At 43.0% G+C, this 26,789-nt stretch overlaps 4 protein-coding genes across 14 annotated transcripts; 3 read left to right on the top strand and 1 right to left on the bottom strand.

Moving 5' to 3' along the window:
- Window positions 1-464: 464 nt before the first annotated feature.
- LOC131665193 (kelch-like ECH-associated protein 1B) lies at window positions 465-5,693 on the top strand. 10 transcript variants are annotated; one of them, XM_058936906.1, is made up of 9 exons: window positions 465-553; window positions 719-906; window positions 990-1,961; window positions 2,098-2,262; window positions 2,370-2,565; window positions 2,651-3,122; window positions 3,232-3,504; window positions 3,581-3,879; window positions 3,988-5,693. In XM_058936906.1, exons 3-9 carry the CDS (start codon window positions 1,668-1,670, stop codon window positions 4,173-4,175), a joined length of 1,887 nt encoding a protein of 628 aa, XP_058792889.1. In that variant the 5' UTR covers window positions 465-553; window positions 719-906; window positions 990-1,667; the 3' UTR covers window positions 4,176-5,693. The 10 variants fall into 10 exon arrangements, with proteins under 10 accessions (XP_058792889.1, XP_058792899.1, XP_058792894.1 ...); XM_058936911.1 differs by having other exon boundaries at window positions 479-906; window positions 990-1,219; window positions 1,659-1,961; XM_058936912.1 differs by having other exon boundaries at window positions 479-906; window positions 990-1,011; window positions 1,643-1,961.
- A 309-nt stretch (window positions 5,694-6,002) lies between these two features.
- Window positions 6,003-7,993, top strand: LOC131664985 (RNA-binding protein 7). Its single transcript, XM_058936530.1, has 2 exons — window positions 6,003-6,249; window positions 6,423-7,993. Exons 1-2 carry the CDS (start codon window positions 6,163-6,165, stop codon window positions 6,981-6,983), a joined length of 648 nt encoding a protein of 215 aa, XP_058792513.1. The 5' UTR covers window positions 6,003-6,162; the 3' UTR covers window positions 6,984-7,993.
- Window positions 7,994-8,110: 117 nt separating this feature from the next.
- LOC131664983 (glucose dehydrogenase [FAD, quinone]-like) lies at window positions 8,111-11,937 on the bottom strand. Of its 2 annotated transcripts, none has more exons than XM_058936527.1 (10): window positions 11,149-11,937; window positions 10,764-11,075; window positions 10,563-10,697; window positions 10,370-10,491; window positions 10,137-10,304; window positions 9,878-10,031; window positions 9,364-9,521; window positions 9,116-9,293; window positions 8,467-8,671; window positions 8,111-8,397 (listed from the first exon to the last, which is right to left on the bottom strand). In XM_058936527.1, exons 1-10 carry the CDS (start codon window positions 11,342-11,344, stop codon window positions 8,211-8,213), a joined length of 1,815 nt encoding a protein of 604 aa, XP_058792510.1. In that variant the 5' UTR covers window positions 11,345-11,937; the 3' UTR covers window positions 8,111-8,210. The 2 variants fall into 2 exon arrangements, with proteins under 2 accessions (XP_058792510.1, XP_058792511.1); XM_058936528.1 differs by having other exon boundaries at window positions 10,764-11,066; window positions 11,149-11,936.
- An 8,408-nt stretch (window positions 11,938-20,345) lies between these two features.
- Window positions 20,346-25,080, top strand: LOC131664984 (protein decapentaplegic-like). The gene is made up of 4 exons (XM_058936529.1): window positions 20,346-21,097; window positions 22,000-22,420; window positions 23,973-24,316; window positions 24,385-25,080. The coding sequence occupies exons 2-4, from the start codon at window positions 22,093-22,095 to the stop codon at window positions 24,931-24,933; spliced, it is 1,221 nt and encodes a 406-aa protein (XP_058792512.1). The 5' UTR covers window positions 20,346-21,097; window positions 22,000-22,092; the 3' UTR covers window positions 24,934-25,080.
- Window positions 25,081-26,789: the final 1,709 nt, after the last annotated feature.

Here is a 26,789-nt window from a genome sequence, read left to right on the forward strand (position 1 = left end):
TTATAATAGCAAAAGAAATAATTTGGGAATTCGTTATTTAATTATTGTTCAAATTCTGGTTGTTAAATTAATAATTTTGATTTTGGATAATTTTCCGTGTATCATAAATAATTTTTTGATGTAAAAAATTCCAATAATTTTATTGTAAATTTTAAGCTATTCATTTAATTAACTTTAGTCGTTTATAACTTTGTGAGGCGATTCATCCAGAAGAAACAATTTAAATCATAAAATTCAACGTTTTCAACTCAATTTTTTAGATCACAAACTTTTCACTTTGCTTGCGCGATTTCGCGATAATTTTCCATTAAATTAAAAATAATATATTACGCATATATTTTTTTTTGCGCGTTTTAAATAAACAAACTGAATATGTGAAAACGAAATTAAGTGACAACGATGACGTGGGAAAAATTACAATGACGTCAGCTGCAAGCCATCGCTTATTATTGTTGATATGAGACGCCGATCTGAGCGGATCGGTTTGCTCGTTTTTACCACCATCTGCTACTCGGCGATCCATTGTTCTTCCTGATTGCTCCAAAATAGATAGGTATAGCATTCATACCTTATGCTCGTGTTCGTCTTTTCGACCGTTCGATTCAATCGATTAGCGCCTTATCACTCAAACGCGCTTCTCCTAGCTGAGTCCTAGCTCGGTTATTTTAATTCAGTCGAATACAGTGAATGGCGTGTCAACAACTTTCTATCGTGACAGCTTGCCTTCTGTATGGGATTATCATGCTAAAATCAATTGAAAGTCACGGCTGTTCGCTCAACAGTGAGGGACTACGCACGAATAGCGATTAGAGAAGAGACAAACAAGATCTTTTTCATCAATAGTCATCGTCATCTGCAGTAAGCAGTTTCTCAAGAGCGCCACCGTGGTTTGTTCTGAACTTGCGCGTGAGACAACATACGAATTTTTATAGAAAAAAACTCTTCGTGTCGGGCTGCTTTTAATTATCTACTACCAATTTCTTTTTCAGTATTATACAGTTACCAAGTCCTGTAAGTACATCAACAACACCACACTTCTTGCCCGTTTTTTATTTGACACGTTACACGTATTTACACATACCAGGCTAGCATATTCGAATTTTCACACCTCCAATTGAGGTTAGAATCGATATTTTGACAGTTAGTCACTCGATATAAGTACTTATGTACCTATAAGTAGACAAATATCGTGGGTATTTGAAAATAATGTTTAAAGCATGTGAGTCTTTTTCACAAGTACTATCTATTTGCAGTATTTTTTACAGGAATTATACACTGTATGAACAAGCAACCATTCTCCTACGAGACTCCCCTCATTTTTCTATAACTTCTCAGCTTTGTAGGCTTATCTCTCGTGGCCTTGACTAAAAATCGTGTTGTCATCGACCACTCGATTTTTCCAACGATTCAAGCTTGCCGATACATAACCAATTAACCAAATCAATTAGCAGGAGAATAACATCACGCGCATTTTTTCCGAATTCTATGCTCTATTTCTAGATTTTATCAAACATTTTGTGTATGCTAGTTCAATTGTTCATCTTATTTTATTTTTTTCAAGTTGAAACATTTGTTAAAGTTGTCTTCTCAACAACTACAGTAGCATTAGACAACAAATACATGTCTACTGAATGATTTTTAGCAGAGGTATTTTGTAGACTAGTTTAATGGATGCAGAAGATGAGTATTTGCTTGGGCAAAGTTGCAATAGTTCATTTCCTGAATATGCCACCAGTTCATCATGCGATCCAGGAGAAGAAAGAGATAATGATGTTAACACAGAGAAATGTGGAGACCTCGAGGATATGTCATTTTATATGTCTACATATATCAGGCGTGTTATGAAAATGATGCATATTATGCGCAGTCACCATATGCTGACTGATGTTGTGTTGGAAGTTGGTTCAGAATTATTTCATGCTCACAAAGTCATCCTTGCTGCTGCCAGTCCTTATTTCAAAGTAAATATCATCTAATGAATCTAATTAAACTTGACAAAAATGAATTCCATTTTCTTAAAATTTTTATTCATTTCATTGATTAAAATTGTGAATTGTGAAAAAGAAGCTTGTAATTAGATATGTTGAATTTTTATAGGCCATGTTTACTGGAGGACTAAAAGAGTGTGAGATGACAAGAGTTAAACTACAAGGTGTATGTCCTACAGCAATGGCTAAACTGGTCAATTTTATGTATACTGGCAATGTACGTATTACAGAAGTAACTGTCTGCTCTCTATTACCTGCTGCAACAATGTTTCAGGTAATGTATCTCAATAGTGGATTTGTAAAAGTAGTAATTTTTTAATTTTAATGTACTATTATTTTATCTTAACTGGCAATGCAATTGATTATTTATCTGATGCCAAGGTATCCAGTGTTGTTAATGCTTGCTGTACATTTCTTGAAAAGCAACTGGACCCCACAAATGCTATTGGCATTGCGAATTTCGCAGAACAACATGGCTGCTCACTTCTTCAAAGCAAGGCAAATCAATTTATAGTTCAACACTTTAGTCAGATTTGTCAAGAAGAAGAATTTCTCCAATTGTCTGCATTACAATTAGGTATTCATTAAAATGTTGTTGAAAATAATTAACTTATACTAATTGTTAATTAATAACTAAGTGATAATCTTTGTTTTTTCCATAGTATCCCTTGTTCGCAAAGATGAGTTAAATGTACAAGAGGAACGGGAGGTGTATAATGCTGTTCTCAAGTGGGTAAAGTACAATGAAGAAGCTCGTGGACCAAAAATGGAACATATTTTACATGCTGTTCGATGTCAGTACTTGACACCTAGTTTTTTGCGTGAGCAAATGAAACATTGCGAAGTTATGAAGAAACTTCCTGCTTGCAGAGAATATTTGGCACAGATTTTCAAAGAACTAACATTGCATAAGAAACCCATTGTTAAGGAAAGAACGCCAAACACGCCAAGAGTTATTTATATCGTAGGTGGCTTTTTTCAGCATTCATTGGATTTATTAGAAGGATACAACGTTGACGATAAAAGCTGGACGACCCATGCCAAACTATTAGTTCCCAGGTCGGGCTTAGGAGGAGTATTTCTTAAGGGCTATTTTTATGCTATTGGAGGCAGGAATAATACTCCAGGCCATAAGTAAGTCAATGCAAACAAGCTATTTTTCCTTCATCATTGTCTAATAGCGTTTATCGCGTTACTTTTATGAGTATTAGTTTTTTTCTGTTTATTGAAACTTCAATTATAGTAGCACCAATCGTGCGACCAACAGATATGACAGTGATTGGGTTGATCGTTATAATCCTGCGACCGATCAATGGAGACCCTGCAGCCCATTAACCGTTCCGAGAAATCGCGTTGGCGTTGCTGTTATGGATGGTTTATTGTATGCAGTAGGAGGAAGTTCCAATACCGAAACTCATCATACTGTTGAGTGCTATGATCCTGAAAATGACACGTGGACAAATATAAAGCCTATGTGCACTAAAAGATTAGGAGTTGGAGTGGCTGTAGTAAATAGGTAGAATAATAAGTGTTATTATTATTTTAACTGACGGATTGATTTCTTAAAATAACGCCCATCAATTGGGTTATAGGCTTTTGTATGCTATAGGAGGGTATGACGGAACTGAGCGTTTGAATTCGGTTGAATGTTATCATCCTGAGAATGATGAATGGAACAAAGTTGCCCCCATGAATACCCGACGCTCTGGCTCTGGTGTTGCTAGTATCGGGCAATATATCTACGTTGTTGGCGGCTACGATGGCAATAGTCAACTTTGTTCAGTTGAAAGATATGATACCGAAAAAAACACTTGGGAATATGCAAGTCCGTTGAGAATTGCCCGCAGTGCTTTAAGTTTGACTGCCTTAGATGGCAAACTTTATGCAATGGGTAGTTTTTTTATTTGACCGGAATATTTTTAATACAATATTTTAGAATATTTTAATACAATAGAAATACTTTTAAAATTGAGAGATATATTTATTATTATTATTGCAGGCGGATTTGATGGAACATCGTTCGTTAACATCGTCGAGATTTACGATCCATCAAAGGACAGATGGGATGAAGGCAAACCAATGACTTCTGGTAGATCAGGACATGCCAGTGCCGTCTCTTATCAACATTGTTCAATTCATTGTGATCACTTAGATGATAACATTAATATACAGAAAGCACCATCGTGACATTAGCTAATCATTACTCTGAATATCTAAAATGTTCAGTTATGTTTCTAAAATCTCTAAACTCGATATTATATTTTTTAAAGCCGGATAATCTATCCATTGTATTTTACAGCATACATTTGCATTGCGTAGTATTAAAAATAATGAGCTATAACCTATTTTCAATATATTAGGTTATACCTCATTGTTTTTAATTTCTACCAAAGTTGTATTTTATAATTTGAAAATAACTAATACTTTCATTATACAATTTGTCTAGTAATATATGTTATGACAAAATTATTCTCAAGACTCAATATAATTGAATAAAAACATATATAATATAATAAAACACATTAAAACAATCGAAAGCGATTTATTATATTAAAAAAATGTATTAAAGAGCATTTTAGAAAGTTATATATTTATTAGAAGATTCTACTTACAAAGTTAATGTTAATTAAGTTACTGTAAATTTTATAGACTATGTTATTCTTATTCGTATATAATTATTGTTAATCGATACAGTTGATTGTTAATCAGCAAATATACAATATAAATTATGCGCACCGGTGCTATTTAATCAAAATATTTCTACATATATTTTATATGAAAAAAATCGAGTATGTAATAGTGATAAGTAATTAAAAAATGTAGCTGATGCGTTAACGACATAATTAAAAATTATAAGTCGGCGCGGGATTTAGGAGAATGATTAAAAATATATTTTATTTATTTTTCTAGAAATAGCATATTTTGCAAAATAGCACAAAGTAGGCTTTTTTCAAACAAATGAAAAAATTACAGTAGCAGTAAAGTGTATGTTTTTGGATACGATTTTTTTTGGCATACACGCACGTACACATCCACACGCATACACACGTACAAACAATTTTACGGAATTATTTATTTTTCGATGCGTCAATAACGAAGGATCATATAGTCTAAACGGTTGGTATGTTGATAAGTTAGTCTAATAGCATATACAATTAATTAGCTTTTATAGATGAAAACAAAAGGAATAAAAGTGTTAATAATTAAAGTGATTTTGGATTATCAATAAATGAACAACTTGTTTCATACTAAATTATAATGTACTGTGAATAATATTTCTACATAGTATATAAAGTAATGCGTTTGCTCATTCAGCCTCTTGCTTTACATCAACTTAGTAAGAGCGTACACTCAGAGATACCAGTCTTATATAATCAGCACATGCTCGTAAATAAACTCAATACGTCATAGCTCATATACACGTGAAATGTACGTATGTAGGTGTGTGTGTGTGTGTGTGTGTGTGTAGCATGTAAAATTACTCATATTTCAACAAAAAGATACATTATAAAGTTTATTTAAAGATAAAATCAAAATAAGTTTTACAACTAGTTCGTACTTGTTCGCACAATAGTAAATAAGTAAATATAAAAGTGTATTGTATTTTTGTAAAAGATTTTAACAAATCTGTAATATTCATGTAATAGAAATAAATAGCGATACATATTTTCTATTTTATTGATTGAAAACTCATCGAAATGTAGAAACGTGTTATTTCTATTATTTTTTAAATAAATAATTTTGTTAAACGATTTCTATCGTATTTCTTCGTTATTTTTTATTAACAAGGCCATGGACACGATTCGATAAAAGTTGCGTAATCGATAAAGAGGTGAAATTGATTATAAGAGATTTGCAATGCCTTGATAGTAAAAAATAATAACGAGAATCATGTTTTAATGGATGTGTATATAGGCATTTTGAATTTTCCGCCTCGTGAATCTCGTGATGCTAAAAGTGGCGCTGTCTATCTAGATATATATATGATATAAATGTCCGTCTAGATACTCTAATTTTCTTTAAATTAGGTATTGTTTGGACTTTCGCCTTTTTGAGGTTCGGACCAGATAGTTCGAGTTTAAATCAAAACAATCAGCATATTTTAACTCGTTTTGATGAAAGATTGTACAAAATTGGTCACTCTTCGATTTGTTTAAATAAAATTTGCGAGATCATGGGTGACGACGATATGAGAACTATTTGGTGTGGGGGTCTACACGAAAAAGTTACAGAGGATATACTTTATGAATTATTTATGCAGGTACATAAATTACTGTATCTCTGATTTTGTCCGATATTTTTAAATTAAATCCCTGAATCAAAGAATTGTGACATCATTGTATTGACGAACTCATTCAACGTCGCATTTCATCTTTTGATCTGCATTGTTCCTTGAATTGCATAATGGTTTATATTTCTCATATTTTATTTTAGGGTGGTCCTGTGGAAAAAGTAAGTATCCCGAAAGATCGAGATGGTAAACAAAAGAATTTTGGATTTGTGACGTTCAAGCACTTATCTTCGGTGCCATATGTATTAGATCTATTTGATGGAACTTCTTTGTTTAGTCGGACGTTGAATATGAAATCTCGAAATAATTCTATAGAAAATTCTAATTTTAACAGACAGTCGCAGCACAGTGCAAATTTGAATTTTATGTATCAAACTAACGCAATGGAACATAAGGCATCTAAAATTCAAAGTGAGATGGAATTAAGCCAACAAATTTTGATAGGTAACATGGCACCTACAGCATTCGCACCAAACAATGTATTTATGTTACCTGGTATGATGAACTATCCCAGTCAAAATTCTCTTCAAGGTTCAAAAAATTCCTCAGATTATAATCGAGGAAACAGATATCAAAATCGCAATCATCCGTATCGTGATCGTGATTATTATGACAATCGACAACATAATCGAGACAATAAACCATATAATAAACATTCATCTCATCGATCATACCGCCATGACAACAGACGAAAGTATTACTGAAATCAAGTTTCCTTTTCTTGATTAATAAGATTTGATACACTTTAGTAAAAAGATTGATGTAATATGCGTGAAAGACTTTTTCTTAATTATATCTGTAAATTACTATTGAACTTCAAAAAAGTACATACAAATGTGTACACATATGTAGATATAAATATATATTTATATCTTATCTTTATTTTGAATAGTCTAGAAATTATTTTTTTTACACAATACATTAAAAGTATACCATAATTCATGATTCTATTTCTTGCTATATTTCAATGTGTAATATTGCTATTCTATCAATGCTTTTTACAAATTTGTGTATAAAAAATTTAATATGTAAGAAGACAGGAAGATTGTTTTATCTTCAGCAATGGAAAAATTTAAGGAATTCTTTATTCATTCCCTAATTAATTTATAATACATTTATTTTTTCGCACTAAATAGCTTATGATAAAATTTGTTTGATTTATTCAACTCCATTGCAGATTCAAATAGTTAACGTGTAATATTTAATGCATAATTTTTTTTATTCGATAGAAAAGTGAAGATAAGTTAATAGTTTACTTAGATTGTAATTTTTTGTTACAAATATTTTAAAAAAGTACGATCAACTTATCAATTAGCAGGATTGTAATATGATAATGTAACATGCATTAATGCAAATGATTTACGTTATTTCTATTAATACTGCTAGAGTTATAAATATTTTTGTGTACATACATTACGTATAATTAAACTTTTTTCCTATGCCTACATAGACTAATCATTTTGACAACATTCCTTAGAGTTGGTTGAGCTAGTTTTTTTAATTGTGACCTTTCAAGTCATTTTTACTATCATAAGCAAAAAATTTTTCATAGTGGAATGGCTTTTCAAGTAACTTGATAATTATAAATTTGAGACGACATTAAAAGCTAAAAAATTTTTTGGTATTCAAAGCAGTCATTTGATTTTACTTGTTATGAAACATGTCATACATAGAAGTTACATAAAGTTCTTTCATTATACTATTTCTCAGTGACTAGGTAAATATGTATAAACATTATGTTAAGCATACAGCAAAAATATATTTTTGACTTATATAACTTACTTTACACGTGTATAAAACTATACACACTAAATCTTTGATTACTGGTCTTATATATTATAAAATATCAATTGAATAAAGTCATCTTTTCACTTTGTTAGTACGAATAATATTTTTTTATTGCATTAAAATCCTTATATTGTATGATTATGTTAATGTATCAAAAAAATCTCTTTAATATTACAGTAACAGGTATTAAGTCTGTATTGTCTTAAATTTTTCGTTAGTATTTTCGCAGCTTTTTCGGCAAGTGCGACAACTGGCGTATTTATATTTCCGCTAGGTAACTGTTGAAAAACTGATGCATCCACAACAAACAGATTTCTAGTACCATACACTCTATAGTGAAAGAAAGTTTCTGTACTTGTTTATTCAGAAATAAAGTCATTTAAGTATTCTATTTATTACCTGAAATTAGCATCAACAACTCTTCCCATACCGCAAGTCCCAGCTGGATGATAAGTTGATAGAGTAACATGTCTAATATAACATTCCCAATATGTTGTTGTATCGAACTGGATGTTTTCACAACCAGGAAATCGTTTTTCATACATTTCAGCGCCAAGCTTTCTCATACTTTTTGTATTTATTAATTTCTTGATAAATTCAATGCCTTAAATACAATATAATATTTAGCTTTTAAAACATTCTATGAATGAGAAATCATTTATGAACTATGTGTAGTTTTAATTTTACCATATTTTATTAAACTTTTCCTAGAGGATGTATATACTTATTCACTGTTTTTCATGTAATTTTATTGATAAATTGACAAAATGACAAAACAAGCAAGTAGTGTTCTATATAATAATAGTAGGCTTTTGCAAATGTTTGAATGACTTGGAGTTACGAATTTATTTTAAATTAATATTCTTAAATTTACGAGCATTTTTTTAAATCTATCGAAACACACAACTTGAAGTTTGGCATAAATTTTGAAAATTTTATGCAATAATGGGTTAAATTTGTTCTGAAGCTCAACAAGTTGAGCTGGCTAGAAGCCACCTCCTTTGAAAATGTAATTAATGTAAGATTTTTAAACTGTTACAAAAATTACCTTGAATCAATTTATTTACATCTTCTTTATTTGATAAATAATTTGGATCGATAATTGGATCATCAAGGGGATTAGAGCTTCTGAGTTTCACTGACCCATAACTTTTTGGATGTAACAATACTGGAGCAATTGTAATTGCGGTTTTATATACAAGTGGCAAAAAATAATTGTTGAAAACCTAATAATAAAATCATTTAATAATCTTTTTAATTAATTTGTAGTAATAAGAAATATAAAAGAAAATGTACATCCTCTGGGATTCCTAAATGTTGTTTCAATAGTATTCCATTATCTTGTGACAGACCAACAGGAAAAGTCATTATTTGAAGATCTGGAGCAGAATCAACATTCTGATGATTGCTGTGAAAGGTACCAAGAACATCAACTCCAGCCGATGTCCATGGGCCTAAAAACTTGTTAGACTTTTAGATGATTAATGTAATCAAATTAATTTTTTGATGACTTGAAAATTCATTTAATTAATTTAAATGGTTTTATAGAGTTAAAAATTTTCTATGCATTAGATAGGCTTCTTTATTCTATTATACAATGATAACAAAATTAGTTTTGAATAAAATATGATCTTTCAATATTTGAGAATTAACAGATTACACAGCATTTGTAAGATATGTTGTGAAAAGAAACTCCAAACTTAAAAAATATTTGATATTAGATGAAAAATGAAAAGTCTACGTCTTATTAATTTGCTATGGATTTTAAATTGTAATAAAATTTTGCTTTTAAAACTGAAATCCTTCATACCTTGTCCATTTAAGTAATAGTCTATAGCTGAATAAGGGTTAATGATATCAATGATACTTAAAGCCTCATCGCGATTGATTGTTACAAGATCTAGTCCAGTGATTATGTGATCCATCAAGTGATTACCAACTGGTAGATCCACAACTGTCCTAATCTAATATGAAACAATATAAAACAACTTAGAATAATAATTTTATCAGAATATACGCTTGTAAGTTTACTTATAATCCGATTACAATTCAATTAGTATCAGGCTTACTTTAAGTTCCTCCAAGTGCTTCTTTGGTCCAATGCCAGAAAGCATTAACAATTTAGGAGAGCCAATTGCTCCTGCGCTTAAAATTACACCTTTCCTGGCAAATACTTTATAAATTAGATTGTTCTTAATAAACTCCAAGCCCACTGCTTTATTGGACTTGAATAAAACCTGAAATTATAAAAGGATGATGAAAACAACTGGTCTGGTATTATTTAAAACTACTTGAATTGTACCTTTTGAACTAATGTATGGGTAATTATAGTCATCCTCTTATATAAATGATAACTATGATTTATTATTCTATCTGTACTCCAGCGTTCTCCATTTTTTATAGTTAATTGTGCTCTCATGAAACCTAAATATAATATAAACATTATATAAAAAATGAATAATACATAAATTATACACAAACTTGTTTAGCCTCACCAGTTCCTGATTTTTCATTTATATTTCTCAAGGAATATGATAATTCACTTATTCCTTCTAGTATTCCATCGGCTAATTTTGAATACCAGTTTTGGCTATTGAAATGCATAATATCGCTTATGGTGTATAAATGTTCTTAAGAATGTATTTAAGATAAGTTTGTGTTAAAATTATGACAGACAAATTGAAAATGTATGTTACCTCGATAATCTGAAAACCAAGAGCTATAATCCTTGTCATGTCCTTGTACATGTACCATAAAATTGAGTCTACTAGAACCACCTACAATTTTTCCAGCTGACCAAGAGCTCTGATTATTTTTCAAACCTTTGCATGCATGCCTCTGTGGAACAGTTTTATATTTCCAATCATATTCTGTATTCAACAACAATGGTGTTAATACTGGAATGTTAAATAAGTAGCCAGGATTGCCACCTGCTTCAATTAATATTACTTTATATCCAGAATTTAATAACCGAGTAGCCAAAATTGATCCTGCACTTCCTGAGCCAACTTAAAATTAGAGATTTATTAATGGATAAACTAGTATTGTATATTTATTTATCATAATTGAAAAAAAACATACCAATAACATAGTCATAGACTGAATTATTTTTCATATTAAAAAATAGTCGATCTTTATACCAATCGTAAATGTACGATACATCAACATAAAATATAAAGCAATGGATAGCTACATAGTAAATCAGAAAAGACATCCATTTCAACGTAGCTGCATACATTGTTCCAGATATATTAATATTACACCAGAAATATTTCATGTAAATAAGTAATTATTTGATTTTGATTTTGCTATCCGACTGGGTAAAGTTATAACGTAGGTTCTTCATGAGACATTCATTCGAAAATTCTAATACTTCTAGATTTTTCAAGTAATTTTTTCTATCTAAATATGTATATTTCATTTAAAAAAAAATAAAACGATAATAACGAAAAAACATTTTAAAATTGAGAACAATTAGATTGGTAGCAAAGTTAGCAAAACTGATTACACTCGTGCTCAATCATTGTTAAAAAACTTAATAAAGTTCACCACGCCGTTTTTTGATGCACGTACAGTTCCTATTAGTTTCTTAAACGATTAACTAGTACCAATCTTTTGCAAAACTCACGCGCAATTTTTTTTTCAAGAAATTGTACATTTTGTTACGGGATTCATTAACAATATACTTTTTTTTATCGCTATTGCCCATATGCAGATGTGGTGGGGGGACCACGAGAGCTTATAGCTGTTTCCTATAATATAGGGACTTTCTCGAAGCCGGTAAATTGTCTACAGCACTAATAAAATATATATTGTCTATAAACATTGGCACGCTGCACATTCTGCGCGTATTGGGATTGGCTTACCCTTTACCTGTTGCTTAGTACAGATCTAGTGTACTAAGCAACCGGTAAAGGATGTTAACTAGATAGATAGATAGTGATTTTATTGGCTCAACAAAGTTACATTGCCATGTTACATAGATGTTAACTAGATCTTAGTGTAGAGACTCACCGCCACCTAGTAACAAGCGAAGTAAAATAAAGTTGTTTATAAACAGTCAATTTGAATTCAACTGTGCAAATTTTAGTATTCATTTGGATTCATACTTTGTTTCAGCTTTTTTTATTTTCGTTAATTCTCGGTTAGATTCCCGTGTATGAATACTATTATTATATCGACTTCATGGTAACGATAAAGATTATATCTTTACTATAACTTAACTATATATAACCTGTCAATATTATCGACAGATGATCATATAGAGATATTAATTGATATATATATGTATATAGATATATATATGTTCCGCGGCAATATTGAAGGTGTGGATATATAGTGCGTATATTGCATGAGTCATCATGATGTATCATGATTTACGAAAGAACTGTTTGTTTAATATTCTTCTATAGGTTTGAATGTTGCATGAAAGATGAACGACGACAATTAAGATATATAACTGCATAACAATAGGTTAATTTATTAAGAAGATGCGAAACCCCATATAATAAGCCCATATAAAATACATACCGATATTTTCAACTATTTTGCTGTTATCATTTATTTTTAAACATCGCGTTATACAGACCTCTTTAAGTAATTTCAAAAGATGGCTAGACACGATATTTATAAAAGTTTAATAAATAAAAATAACGAGATCTGTGAGATAGATTCATGTAAGATGCTCTTAAAAGTTATACAAAACTTTAGAAAAAGCAACTGGATACGGTTGTATAAATGACAATCAATATAATAAATCAACGGGGATCTCACAATTCGTATATGTACATTTATACGATTGAGAAGTAATAGAAACGAAAAATCAGCTATCTAGAGCTTAAATTTTTTGTGAAAAAGTGTTTATACAAAAATTTTTTGGCAATGATTTAAATTGTATTCTAATATAGATATGAAAATAGATTTTTAAGTGTTAATAAATTTTTCAACTTAGTTCTAGAGAACACTGTCAAAGAATAACAATGAAAATTTGCCATATCCATGGTAAAAACTACTAAGAATTTATTTAATATTATAAAAATCCAACATTTTATATTTAAAAGTTACATATTTATATTAATTAACTAGCTACTTTACTATTATGAATAATTGCGCAGTTACAGTTAAGCGATGTTAAAATAGTAATAGATATTAAAAACGATCGAACAACGATATTATTTATGATAGTGATTGTATTCGAATATATAGTTAATATTCAGCTATTATCCTTTAAGTAAATAACGTAGAATGATTTCTGTGAATATTAGATTATTGATCACAGGAAACATTTGAATAACATTATTTATTTATTAAAACCGTCATGTATGCTTTATTTTTTTAGATTACTGTCGTTAAAACAACAAAACTATTTTCTGAGTGATATTTTTATAATTATTCTTTACGTTACTTCTTCATATTTTAGAACGAAAATCCTTCAATGGCAGGCGGTTTATCAATCATCATTTTCTGCGATATAGAAATGACATAATAAACAATAAAAGTAAAAAAATTTACGAGAACTACTCCTAATTTCAATCAGCCAACATAAAAATGTGGCTAAAGCTAACTCTAGTTGAATGATGCCGGTCTTAACGATTTGAAGCGGCTTCATCTTTAGGCTTTTTGGCTAATGCTAGCAGTAGCCGATTCCGGTCTTTCGTTGTAACACACACATGCGCGCGCACGCGCACGCGCACGCGCACACAAGCAAACACGGCAACGGCTCACCACGATCGACCTTCAAGGAGCTAAGGCGCAGGAGATGGCGTCGCCCACGTAGCTAACGTATCTCGCTTGGAAACCGGAATACGGCATGTGAAATATTTGTCACGGAATATCATATACGATGTTCTGTATGCAGAGCAGATTGTTGCACAGTTGTAGCAGCTAACCAGCAGTAATGTTGTAGCCAGTTGATCAATAGCATGTCTGCTGACAATTTGGTCGATTGGCCGGAGAAAGTCTGATCATTTTCGAAGCTATGCTTTTTTCGTTGCTGTTTACCCTTCGCCCGGCTGATTTTTCGTTTCTGCCACCCAACAGTTGAAAGCCAAGTGCCATTATACTCGATGGGCGACGTGCTGTCTGCGGCTTCTGCCAAGACTTCATTTTCTCTCAGAGCGCCTCCCCCCTCCCCCTTCACTCGTGACTCTCGCCGAAAGAATGCGCGTAGGTTGTATACTTATCACTCGTGATGCCATCGCATATCAGGTAGAATATGGAATGGACTTGCGGAAAAGAGGCAAATACGTGCTGCTTGACGTAAACAAGTACACGGCTATATAGCCAATCTTTTATGTATTTCAATCGAGTCTACTTTACTCGCTTCGTGTCGTTAATACGTATTTACGTAAATTCATTCTATCCGCTCCGATATCGAACAAGTATGTAAACTGGTTTTTCATCGTGTGTTCACACGTGATGTACACACATACGCGCGCGCGCTTTTTTACTTGCAAAATATTTTACAGAATTCATTTCCTCACTGCACATCATCACTAGCTAGAAATTGCTCTTCATTAAATGTTCATTATTCAAGAATTTTGTCGTCTCCAAAGTCCACAACGTCCACATTAAAGTACCAGAGTCATTTAACTCGAATTTAAAAATGCTCTATTGGCTTCACTCCATCTTATTTGCTGCTAAAGACTTCATTTTAAAAGCTTTAAAAAGTTGATTATCTGCTATTTTGAGCATTTTATTTTTCGCGATCATGTAATTCGTCGTTACGCTTCTTTTGCCGCGCTCTATATCTATTTTCTTGGCGTGTTAACTGAAAGCAAGCCAACAAGAAAATCGTAAACTGACAGACAATATTTCTATTAGTTAATGTTCGACTGAAGATATATAGCGACATAATGTGTACTTTGCTAATTTTGATCTGAAGCGATTGGTAATAGCTCGCCTGGAGGTACAAGTGTGGTCTGTGTCTTTTAAAGCCACACTTTGAAATTTGAATAAAAGAGAACATGCAAAACGAAGTAAATATTGAGGAGTGATCGTGCGGAAGAGAAATTTGAATTGAGCTATTTATAAGCCACTTTGTCAGATTTTGGTGGGAACAGCGCTTGGGGCGGTCTACTTAAGAATTCATTCGAGCGGACGCTCAACTAAATCGAGTGTACGGTTTCGTTATATTTTTACCGACTTTCGAAATATAAGAAGCTCTCAAGTGGACCTGATTCTTTTAAAGACATGTGTGCGTGCATAACTTGGTCCATCTCGTTTGATTAGGTTTGGTCTTATTCGATTATTATTACACGTAGCCAACATCCAAGCCGATACCACCCTATATTTTATCCGGTATTAGTGCAAAACTGCTGTAATGACAGCAAACATTGGACGTATACGAAGACGTTCTTTTGTTAGAATTTCACTCTTGTAAAGTTGATATGATTTAGGAATGTGAATTGTGACGTTGTAAGTTGATCGATCGGTAGAAAAGCCCTTAAAAATTGAAGGCGGAACGTAGACTACTATGGCCTGCACTAGTAGGTACGTGTGGGATAATGCGGAATAGAGGAAAAATATGGAAAGTACAAAAGTAATGCTCGCGTGATGCGTGAGCCAGAAACAGTAAATATAATAATGCCCCTGACGCTGTGCAGTGCCGAGTCGCAACGCCGCAGTATGAATCCGACACCACCTACTGGGTTCTCGATCGAAGAAGGAAAAAAAAACCGCGCAGTTTTCTCTGTGCGAGTCTTACGGCCATTGAAATTTGCATCGCATAACGAATTAACCATCCTTCAGAGCGTGCGTCGCTTTGTGGCGGGCAAGTCGGCTGCTAATTTTACAGGAATTCGCTCGTAAAAGTACAGTGTTTGCGAAAAAAGGCAGAGTGGTGGATTAAAAGAGAATGAAGTTATATGCTCGTAAAAAGTGAAAAGGAGCCGGCCGGCCGCATAGCAGCCGAGTGTTAGAGGGACGGCATGAGCAGGCCGGCCCTCCCGAGCATTCTCGACTCCTCTCCGAATGGCTTATTAATAAAGACCACACATTCGTTCGAAATGGGCCGCATGCTCTCACGCAAAATCCTCGAAAATGAGCGATAAATTTGCGAGCGGCTTGCTTCCTTTGGTTTCGCCGTGATTAGCCCCAATTGTCTGTGACGCGTGCGCGCGCGAACACACGCACGCATCGTCCGTTCCCGGAGAGCGGAATTGTGCGAGCTATAACGAGCCGAGCACCGCGTGCGGGACTATCGCGAGCAAGCAGCTGTACGCACGGATGAGCTTTCCAGCGAGGATTGGGCAGACAGCGTGGCGCACGGCGAAGCTGCGGCCCCGCCGCGCCGTGTCCGCTCCTACTCTACCGTAGCCTCGTCGAGCGTCGATCCAGTCGATGCCGCGCACCTACCTATCGCATTGCGGACAGCTTTCTCTTCTCGAGCTTTCCGGTAACTCGGCCCAGTCGCAACGTGCAAGCTTCGATGACCACCGGCAGTACCGACTAGATCGATATGCATCCGAGCGCCGCCGCCGCCTCCGCCGCCTCCGCCGCCGTAGGCAGTGAGTCATTGGTTTGTTATTCGGCGGGAAACCTGTGCCGAAGATAGTTTTCACTTTTTCAAGCGGAAATAGAACGGCCGTCAAGGGGAAAATCAGCCGAGAGATAAGGATTCGGAGAAGATCAACGGCGGCACCAAAGTCCTTTTCACGGTTCTCCGAATGCCGCGTTCGAGACAAGATTCTCGAGAGTTTCACTGGGAGCGCAAGTATGTTTGGAGGCTGCAGCAAGTCAGCGAAGCCTCTTGCAGTATCAACTAGAAGCTGAGTTCGCGGAATCGCGAGCAAATCGATTTGGCTTTGCGAAGGCTATGGCTGGCGGAGCTTTGTTCCTAACAAGCGGCCCGTCAACGATGATCAATCTCTCAATTTGGCGAGTCGCGTCTTTATTTCTCACGGAGGTGAGCCTACGCCGGAGGAGGAGAGGTCGAGTGGAGTGGGCTGCTGCTGCCCGCGGCTTTTCACTGCCTGTCGGCGCTACAGAGGCGCTGAGCGTGTTCTCTCTTTCTCTCTCTCTCTCTCTCTCTCTCTCTCTTTGTCTTTCTCTCTGTGTATCTTCCACGAAGGTGGTCTTTCACTTGGCCACACACACAAAATGATAGTTGGCCAGTCTCCGATTTGCTGCGAGCGCTGGCTCAACGAGTGCCCAAGCGCCGCTGCCCTAAACCTCCTCGATGTGCCCGTAAAAGAGCAACCGCCAGCGATCTCCCTGGTCCATTACCGAGCCATCATCGTTCAACGAGCCGCCACCAAACTCGCTTTCTCTTCTCTTATCTTGCTGTTCCGATGCCGATCCAACACTCGTCAGTTATTCTCGTTCAGAGCTGTAGCATCCCAACTCTCCAGCAATAGCGTTCAACTTGACACTACTTTTCCGTTCTCACTTCGCTCTCCAGCAATCGATCAAACGATCCAAAGCCGTATCTCCGTTGAATCGTCATTTTGAGCATTCTGCTTTGAAAGCACACTTTGCGCACCCTTTCGAATCCTTCCATCCACACGCAAATCAGTTCTAATGCGCTGATGTTCTTCCTCTTTGTTTCAAATATAGCGGAGAGTTGTCAAAGAACGCACAAATTAAAGGTATTTCTGGCGTGACCATAGCTTTATTGCTACATAAATCTATTGAATCATAAAGAAAGCAACATAAAAATTGCTCTTTCGTCATTGCGAGTCCAAAGCCCCTTACTCCGATGCTCTCAGAAGTATGAAAATAGCAATTATAATAGTATAGAGAGGTTGATTTGACTACAACAGGTAGCTATAACAAATATACATAAATCTACGAATGACTTGGTAGCTGCTCAATTGCAACGAGCGGCTACTTCGATATTTTTACGTGAAAATTTGTCGATTAAAATGAAGGAAATTAAAAATTATCAGCACTTGTCACCGCCTGATTATCTCAACACGATTTTTATAGAAAAGCGATAGAAAAAATATCGAAATGCATTGGAGTAAATGAATAACTGGTCAGAAGTTGACGTGGCACGAAGAAAAGCTATGTTACCTAAAGACATTTGAAAGATGAAACCTGGATTGGACGGTTATGGAAATATGTAGCTTTTGTTGAAAAGCCAGCAAGACTTGACTTCCTTTATACGCGGAATCCTTACTCGGTGCGTTGCTTTCGTTCTCCTTATTTCTGGAGTAACGCTTAAGCAAAACGAGCCAAGGGGATTTTTTGAGCTCGTGTGCAAATCTAAATTTGTCCAAAGCAGTCCATATAAGAGTCATAACTGCGCAGCCCCCAAATAAGTTGAGCATTTTCGCTGGTGCTGAGAGTAAAAGGACGGACCGATTTGGCGAGGGAATTGCTATTATAAACAGATAAATCAATCAGACGGAGCAGGTACACGGACGGACGAGTGTAACGAGGGAAAGTGCCGAGTCGGTGCAATAGATAAAATGCCTTTGGAGAGAGACGGAGAAGCGTCAGACATAGCCAATCGCTTGGAACAAAGTGAATCGGGCTTGAATGAACGGGTCGCAATGAACGGGTGGTCCAGAACGAGAGCCGGCGAGGTTGCTCGGTGAGATGCAGCAACGAGTGCGCACTGGCCACTGCCTCTAATGTCTAATCGTACGGGACAAAGAAAGGGAAAGGCCGTCGAGCAGAGAGAGGGAGAGAGAGAGAGAGAGAGAGAGAGAGAGAGAGAGAGAGAGGGGAGGAGACGGAGCGGATCACCCGCTGGGGTTGTAGATGAGATAAGCGCGCCCGCTGCTACATCTGCTATATCTGCGCGCTGCTCGTTGAGAACAGGTACGGGGTCGCGCGAGGAGGGGGCAGAAAAGTTCGCAGGAAGCAGCAAAGCAGCGCGCAGCAAAAAGCGAGCAGTTTTTTCTTCGAGCCGCGGAGCAGGCTAAACGAATTACGCGTACGCGAGGGTACTGCTGCTGTCTGTGCAGCCTCCTCGTTCCGCTCCCCTCGCTCTCTCTCTCGCCAATTCATCGCGCTTCTTCTTAATTAATCGCCTGCGCCGGGATGCGCGGGGATGCTCCTGTTGCTTGGCAGCTTTCGGCCTCGCTGCTGCGCCACTCGCTCTCGTCACTTTCCTTTTCCCTTGGTCTTTTCGCAAATAAACACTGGACAAACCTGCCGTGCCGACCTTTCGTTCTAGCGGCCATTCTTATTGACGCACTCGCGCTCGGCTCGGTCAGCTGATCTTCTCGAGACATCTGGCAAAAGGTCTCGCGCGAATCAAGATTTCTCCCACGAGCGAACGTACCATCCGATTCCTCCAGTAGCAGCGATGCCTTTCGAATGTTTGCAGCACGGAGGCTCGTTGTTCGTCTAATTGCAGAATCCGTAGACGTGAAAATGGCTGCCGTAAACGCGTGCAACGACAACGACTGCAAGGATTTTGGTATATACACACATACAAACGGTTGGAAATTGTGCCGAGTGTGCTCCTTTGGAGGCATCGACGGCGACGCCGGAATGGCATGTGCCAAGGCGACGTGCTCACACCGACGATCGAGTATTTTTCAAATGCTCGCAGGCGTTAGAGCTGGAGCGCGAGGAGAGGTTGCATTTGCATTGCAGAAAAGTGCACTGGTCGCGCGAGCGGCAGAAACGAATCGAGGCAGGCGTACGCGCGGGCCGCGCGCGGGCTTTGCTCGGATTCCAGCCTAATTTCCAGAAGCGTGCCGCGCGCGAGCCAAAACGGCAAAAAACTTTGGCCAGTTCGTGCAAATTAACTAAGTGGCGCAAGAAACTATCAATTGACATTTTTCCTGAAATTCCGGAGCTCTCGTCTGGAACAATCCATCGCCGCAGCCCGCTGGGCGGTGCAACTCCTTATACGTGTTTTCCTGCCACTTACCTGACCTGACCGTTAGTTTCGCCACTCCGCGCCACACCGAGCCACATATTCCGACCGACCAGTCATATTCTTCACCGTCAACTTACGATTTATCAGTGCAGAATGTACGCAATCGAAGCAAGGCTACTTCGCTCTGGATGTATTCATCCGCGCTCGCTCCGGACAGCTTGCGCCAAGGCAGATACGTAGGCGAATTTCCATCCGGCAAATTACAAGACGCAGGCACGCACACACCTGTGCATGCATAATAGTAGGCAATGTGAAACCTGCGAGAGTATATGGATTTCCTCTCTTATCCGACCCGGGACTACGTATTGGAATGGAGCGTGCACGTACGTGTGCGTGAGAAAGAGAGAGAGAGAGAGAGAGAGAGAGAGAGAGGAGAACGGCCTCGACTCGAGTGGAGTCTGCGGTCTGGCCAAGCGAGCAGTCGCGGTAGCTGCCAGTCAGTAATCGGCCGCGACCGCAGTCGTTCATCCGACAGTGTCGAGTGAAAAGGAGAAAGAGAAGAGAGACGGAGAGAGAGAGAGAGAGAGAGAGAGAGGGGAGAGAGCCAAGTAGAGTGGAACGTGCGCCGATTTGCGTCGCGAGGATTGCAGATCGCCTACGATCCACAGTTGACTTTGGTCGAGTGCTACAAAGGAGAGCAAGGCATAAGCGCGCGGACACGAATGGAGAGCGACTGGTTCTCGGCTACAGGCTTTCCTCCGGGCTCGAGCGCAAGCAACGGTACGATGTAACGCCGATTTCTCGCTCTCACACGCACGCACACACGTATGCACGCACACAGAGGCAGGCGTTGTACAACCCATTACCAGGCACCTGCGATCGAACTGGCCGCCAGTAGCACGGCTGCGCCAGCACAAGCTCGCTACTATGCGCCGCCACGGCAGTCCAACGAGCCCCGCTGCCGCTGCTGCTAGTGCTGCTAGTATTGCTAGTGCCGTAGCCGTCTCGCCGTCGGCGCTGCTACCGTCGCCGTTCAGTGATTGTTTACATACTCTGGGACACGAGTGAGCACAGCCGCAGACCGCCGAGCGAGCGGTGCGTGCCAGTCGCAGCCAGTGTCGGGGCCGAGAGAGCGCCGCACCGTCTGCCCCGGGGGGGGCGAGGGGCCAGCTGCCAGGGCTGCGCGCGCAAAGAGATGCCGTGGCTCGCACTCAGGGCCGCCTTCTCGCAGATCGTCCGCGGCTAGCCAAGGTAAGCCTCGCGCGACCGGGACGCGGAGAGAGAGCTGCATTACCGAGTGCCGCCGCGCCGCTCGCCCCGAAGGCTTCCACTTCGTGAAAGTGCGCGGCCGCCGGGACTACCTGCTCGCCTACCTACTCGCTACCGCAGTGCTGGCCCGCGCTCTTTCCTCTCGCCGCGGTCCCGAGGCGCCAGTCGGGAGCGGCGACGCGGGCCTTCTGGAATTTTCCACGCGGACTCGCAGACGCGGCGGCGCGACTGGCTGGCAGAAAGGACCAGAAGCCAGAGCCGCTGCAGAGTCGCCGAGAGCGATCCTATTTTCGACGATGACGCTTCCGCCGCTAAACGTTCTTTCCATCCTCTCGGCTCTCTTTCTCCCGTCGCTCTCCGCCGGGGCGCGCGCGCGCGCGCGCACGTACACACTTGGCTGCCGCGGCTGCAAGTGCGCAATAGCGCTGCCAAGCGGTACGCGCAGTACGCGCGGTCGCGTACGCGGCAGTGACGGCGGCCAGCGACGTCGGCGACGCCGGCGACGCCGCCGACGCCGCCGCGTCGTCTCGCACGATTGGCGTGTGGGCGGGCGCACGCGGGCCCCAGGGGTGGGGGGCAGCTCGCCGCTCCGAGGGGAGGAGAGAGCGACGGAGAAAGAAAATGGTAACAGGCGCCGGCGGCTCGCTCCGCCGGTGCTCCCTCGGCCGCCAGCGCAGTTGTAGTCGCGTGGCCGAGCCCTCCGCTGCCGGCGACCGCACCCAGCGCTCTCGGGGCCCTCGGACGATGCTCCGGACCCGCCGCTGCGACCCACTGCCGCTCGTCCGCGGCCCGGCCCCGGCCGCTGCGATCGCCCGAGTAGGCGCCGCCCGCGAGGAGAGTCGCAGCTGCTGACGTAGCGCGCGCGCGCGCTTGCCTTGTTGCAGACAGGTGGTGGTCAGAGGCGCCGAGCAACGAGGAGGGACGCCAGCGGAAGGCGCCGCGCAGAGACGAGGACGAGGCCAGGCACCGGCGGCAGGATGCGCGTGTCGCTGCTGCTGCTGAGGCTGGTGCTGGCGGCGGCGGGCGCGCTGCTGGCGGGCGCGCTGCTGGCGAGCGCCCAGCTGGACGGGCCGCAGCAGCGGCGGCGCGACGAGGCCGAGCGCGCCAGGACGCTGGCCGGGCTGGAGGCCAACCTGCTCGGGCTGCTGGGCTTCGCCAGGCGGCCGCGGCCGCCGCCCGCGCCCCGGCCCCACGTGCCCGAGGCCCTCAGGCAGCTGCAGCGCCGCCAGAGCTCCCTCGGGCTGGCCGACGTCGCCAAGCGGGGCGTCGGCTCGGCCAACACCGTGCGCTCCTTCCTCCACGTAGGTCAGTCACTCTCGCACACTCGCCTATCGCCGCTCCGCCGGGGAGTCTGCCGTGCGCGACCGGTCGCCCGGCCCGGCCCGGCCCTGCCCGTGCGCGGGGGCCCTTGAATTTTGAATTGCGCGCGCCGCGCGGGCGTGCCGTCGTGTCCCCCCGCAGCGTCGGGCAGCTCGCCAGTCGACGCTTCGTCGGTCGTCCTCGAGCAACCGAGTCCAATGCCGTGCCGCGTTATTCCTTTGTCCGTACGCGCCTGAGAAAGTATTGCCGATGAAGCACGCGTAAACAATGCAATAATGTCAGAGTTTTAGGTGCGCGGTCCAAGACAATGTACGACAATTAGCCAGAGCCAGTCTCGTCGCTTCCGTTTATAAACATTCGTCCTTTTCCCTTTCGAGGCTTTATTCATGAGTGTAACATTGGCATATAGTCAGGAATTTCGACGATTGTTGTCAATGATTCCCCGCCTAAAGAAAGAGTATCGCGCGGGCTGCACATCATGAAAAATGAATCGTACGACGGCCGAAAGCTTGGAACCGAGGCTCTTTAAAAAATCACAGCAGCTGCGCGTGTGCTCTGTGATAATAAATAAGCTAGGTGGCAATGGCGTATGCGAGTCTGATATGCGCAAGCTGGCTTCACGTTTCAGTCGGAACGAAGCTTGCTTCTTCCATCGTTCGACTCGTCTCCTTCCACGAAAGCTGAAGTGACGAGTTGTTGCACTTTAACGCAAGCCTGTCGCGTAAAGCGGACGTGGCCAGGCCGGTAGCGTACAAGAGGGATGCCGTAACACGGATTTCGCGTTCGGGAACGATTCGAAGCCACCGATGCGCGCGAGCTTCCGACGAGGCGTAGATGCAAGCCTGACGGACCGAAGCTCCTCTCGGGTGTCGATCGCGCCGAGGACAACGCACAGAGGCGCGCGCGCGCGTCCGGCTGCCCACTGCACGCGAGGCGCGGAGAACGTGGCAAAGGGCTAGCTCGGCTCGGTAATTGAGACGAATGGCACGTTAAGTGATAGCGCGCGCGTGATCCTTAGCCGGTTAGCCGATGCTCGAGGCGAGGGGGGCAGCGCGGAGAGCCTCGCGGCTCGGGCCGACAGTGGGCAGCGAGTTCGCGGCCGAACATAAATCCCGCCGAACAATGAAGCGAGCGGGGTGGTCTCCCCCTGCCCGTCTGTCTTCCGATCTGCGCGGATAATATATTATATCAGCGGATAATGGATTCCGCTTACTGCACAATTTGCCCCGAACTTATGGCCCCCGCCCACCTACTCCGCGTAGCTTGCATTCTTCGCCGCAGCCTTGTCCTCCCCGCCGGCTTCTTCTTCTTCTTCTTCTTCTTCTTCTTCTTCTTCTTCTTCTTCTTCTTCTTCTTCTTCTTCTTCTTCTTCTTCTTCTTCTTCGCTCGAAAGACCGGCCTGGCAGTGCGCCTTTTGCGCACGGCTCGCTCGGCGATCCGCCCGGCCACGACCAGTGTCCACTTGCTCTCCGACGCGCTCGTCGCCGCGGCCGAGCGAGCGCGAACCGCAACGAAACGACCCGGCCGTCTGTTACAGAAAGCGACGTGGACGAGAGGTTCAAGTCGGCGCACCGCTTCCGGCTGATGTTCGACCTGCGCAGCGTGCCGAGCGGCGAGCGGCTGCGCGCGGCCGAGCTGAGCCTGAGCAGGGTGGCCCTGCCGGCGGAGCGGATCAGCGGCGGCAGCGCGCTGGCGCGGCTGCTGGTCCACGACATCGTGCGGCCCGGGCGCAAGAGCAGCGCCAGCTCGGCCCTGCTGCGGCTGATCGACAGCAAGGTGCTGCACCTGGGCTCGAACGCCAGCGTGAGCCTCGACGTGCGGCCGGCCGTGGAGCGCTGGCTGTCGGAGGGCGAGGCCGCCAACCACGGGCTGCTCGTGCAGGTAGGTGGGCGCCGCGGCGCGCGGCCCGCGGCCCGCGGGGCAGGCTTGACGGACGCCTCTGTGCGCAGGTGACGGGGCAGGCGCTGGAGGGCGCCCGCGACAGCGAGCACGTGCGGCTGCGGCGCAGCCTCGCCGGCCAGGAGGCGGCGGCGGGCTGGGAGCGCGCGCGGCCGACGCTCTACGCCTACACGGAGGACGCGGGCCGGGCGGGCGGCGCGCGCCGCCCGCAGAGCGCCCACGAGCTGATGGAGCGGCGCGCGCGCCGCGCGGCGCTGCGCAAGAACCGGCGCAAGGACGGCCGCGAGAACTGCCGCCGGCACCCGCTCTACGTGGACTTCGCCGACGTGGGCTGGAACGACTGGATCGTCGCGCCGCCGGGCTACGACGCCTTCTACTGCCACGGCGACTGCCCCTTCCCGCTGGCCGACTACCTCAACTCGACCAACCACGCCATCGTGCAGAACCTCGTCTACTCGACCAACCCCAGCCTCGTGCCCAAGGCCTGCTGCGTGCCCACCTCGCTCGGCTCCATCTCCATGCTCTACCTCGACGAGGAGAACAAGGTGGTGCTCAAGAACTACCAGGACATGTCGGTCCTCGGCTGCGGCTGTCGGTGAGCCGCCGCGGCCGCCCGGCCCGGCCAAGACTGCACCCCTCGGCGGCCTCCGCCACCTTCCGTTTCCCCGGCAGCGCTCTTGTCTTTTCGCGTCGATGTGCCCTCGTCGCGACCTCCCATTGTGTCGCCACTGCTGCTGCTGCTGCTGCTGCTGCTGCTCTGTCGCTTTTCACACTCTCGACCCTCCGGCCATCCTCCGGCTTGACCGCGGCCGCCGCCGACCTTCTTGCGTATTTATTTCCTCGTTTCCCTTTTGCTACGCCCCCCTCCCTCCTCCCCCCTCAGCCCCTCATCGCCACTGCTGAAAACTGTCTTGCCAATCTCGAGCATCTTCTGCATCTAGCTGCAAGCACGACGATTGTATTATATTTGTATGATAAAGTTGCCTTGTTAATTATACCGAGCGATTGTGAGAACGTTGCGAGCTGTTTATTGTACGTACGTGGATTGCTGGTCGTGTAAAATGTGCTAGTAACACCGTGTACACGTTGTAAATAAAATACTGTAAAGTCGATACGTAAATAGACGTAGGCGTAAGTATATGAATATTATGTAGGAAGAAATAGCTATACGTGGAAAGAGATAGTGTATGCCGATGGAGAATGAATTGTCACAGTGAAAAGTTGATTGTTTTTCTGTCTATTGATCAGTTGTACACAATTAAGCACACGTGTAAATAGTGAATAAACGTGAAATGCTTGAGCTGAAACGAAGTTGTAAGGAGATGTCATTTGTCCAATTGCATTGCGGAGGAAGCGATCCGAGGCTGGGAGCCCAGCGAGAACAAAGTTGAGGAGTAGAAGCGCGTAATCGGCAGTTGGAAACCGGTGACCGAGCGTAGCGTCTTTGAACGAGCATACGTAACGCGAGTGTCGCCGCGTGGCAATGCGAAAGACAGCTTTGAGGCCACTCCTCGATCGACGCCTCAAGATCGCTCGGAGCCGAGCTTGCGGCCCCGCGCGCCTCGCTCTGCGGCCTCGGGCAGGCTTCATCGATGAGCCTGCGCGCCGCCTACGTCGCAGACCTCGGATATAGCGCGCGCGCTCGGCCCCGTCATCCGTAGTCCGGATTGCGCGATTAGCGCTAAGTAGCCCCGATCGCGCGCAATCGCAAGCGAGCTCGACATCGAGCTACGGTGTAGGCTGCCTATTGTTCTAGCCAGGCCGCTCGTCGGCGCGCAGTCGCCGAGCGCCCGAGCGCCACTCCAAATAAGAGCATCCGATAATCGCGAGAGCAGCGAGAAGAGCGAGGCCCAGCGAGAGAGTCGCGAAGGACAGTCGAGGCAGCAGGAGAAAAAGTGGCAGCGAGGCGCACGTCAGCCAGCCAGCCAGCCAGCCAGCCCGCACTGCCTCCTCGGCTGGCTCTCGAGCGAGAGAGGAGCACGCGCGCGCAGCTAGCGGCCAGCTCGTTTGGAGATAATTCAATCGGCTCTCCGTGGGATCGGCATTCCAAAAGGACGATTCACGCACACACCTGCGACTGCGCCGCCCGACCGAGAGCAGCCGCGCGCGTGCTCCCGCCGCCGCTGTCCGCAGCCTCTCCAATTGTCGAGCATGATTGTCGAGAAAGGGCACCCGGCACGAAGCAGCGCTTCTCGTGTTCATCCGCGCCTCGTCACGTCGAGCCCGCGCCAGAAAATTGCTTCATAATGAGGGTGATGCCAGAGCGAGTCTCCTTTCGCGGCTCTTTGTCTTAGAAGCGAGAGAAGCGATGGCCAGCGGCGGGACGGGGGAGAGGGGGGGGGGGGGGGGGCGGCGGCGCGCACCTCGCCACACAGGTCGAGAATGCGGTCCGCTCACGGTGGCTCCCTCACCCTGGCTCTGCTCGCCTGACTGCCCGCAGCTCCCCTCCCGCGCC

Source organism: Phymastichus coffea, unplaced genomic scaffold, assembly GCF_024137745.1.
Source record: "Phymastichus coffea isolate CEN01 unplaced genomic scaffold, Cenicafe_Pcof_1.1 PCOF00047, whole genome shotgun sequence".
Taxonomy (NCBI): Eukaryota; Metazoa; Arthropoda; class Insecta; order Hymenoptera; family Eulophidae; genus Phymastichus; species Phymastichus coffea.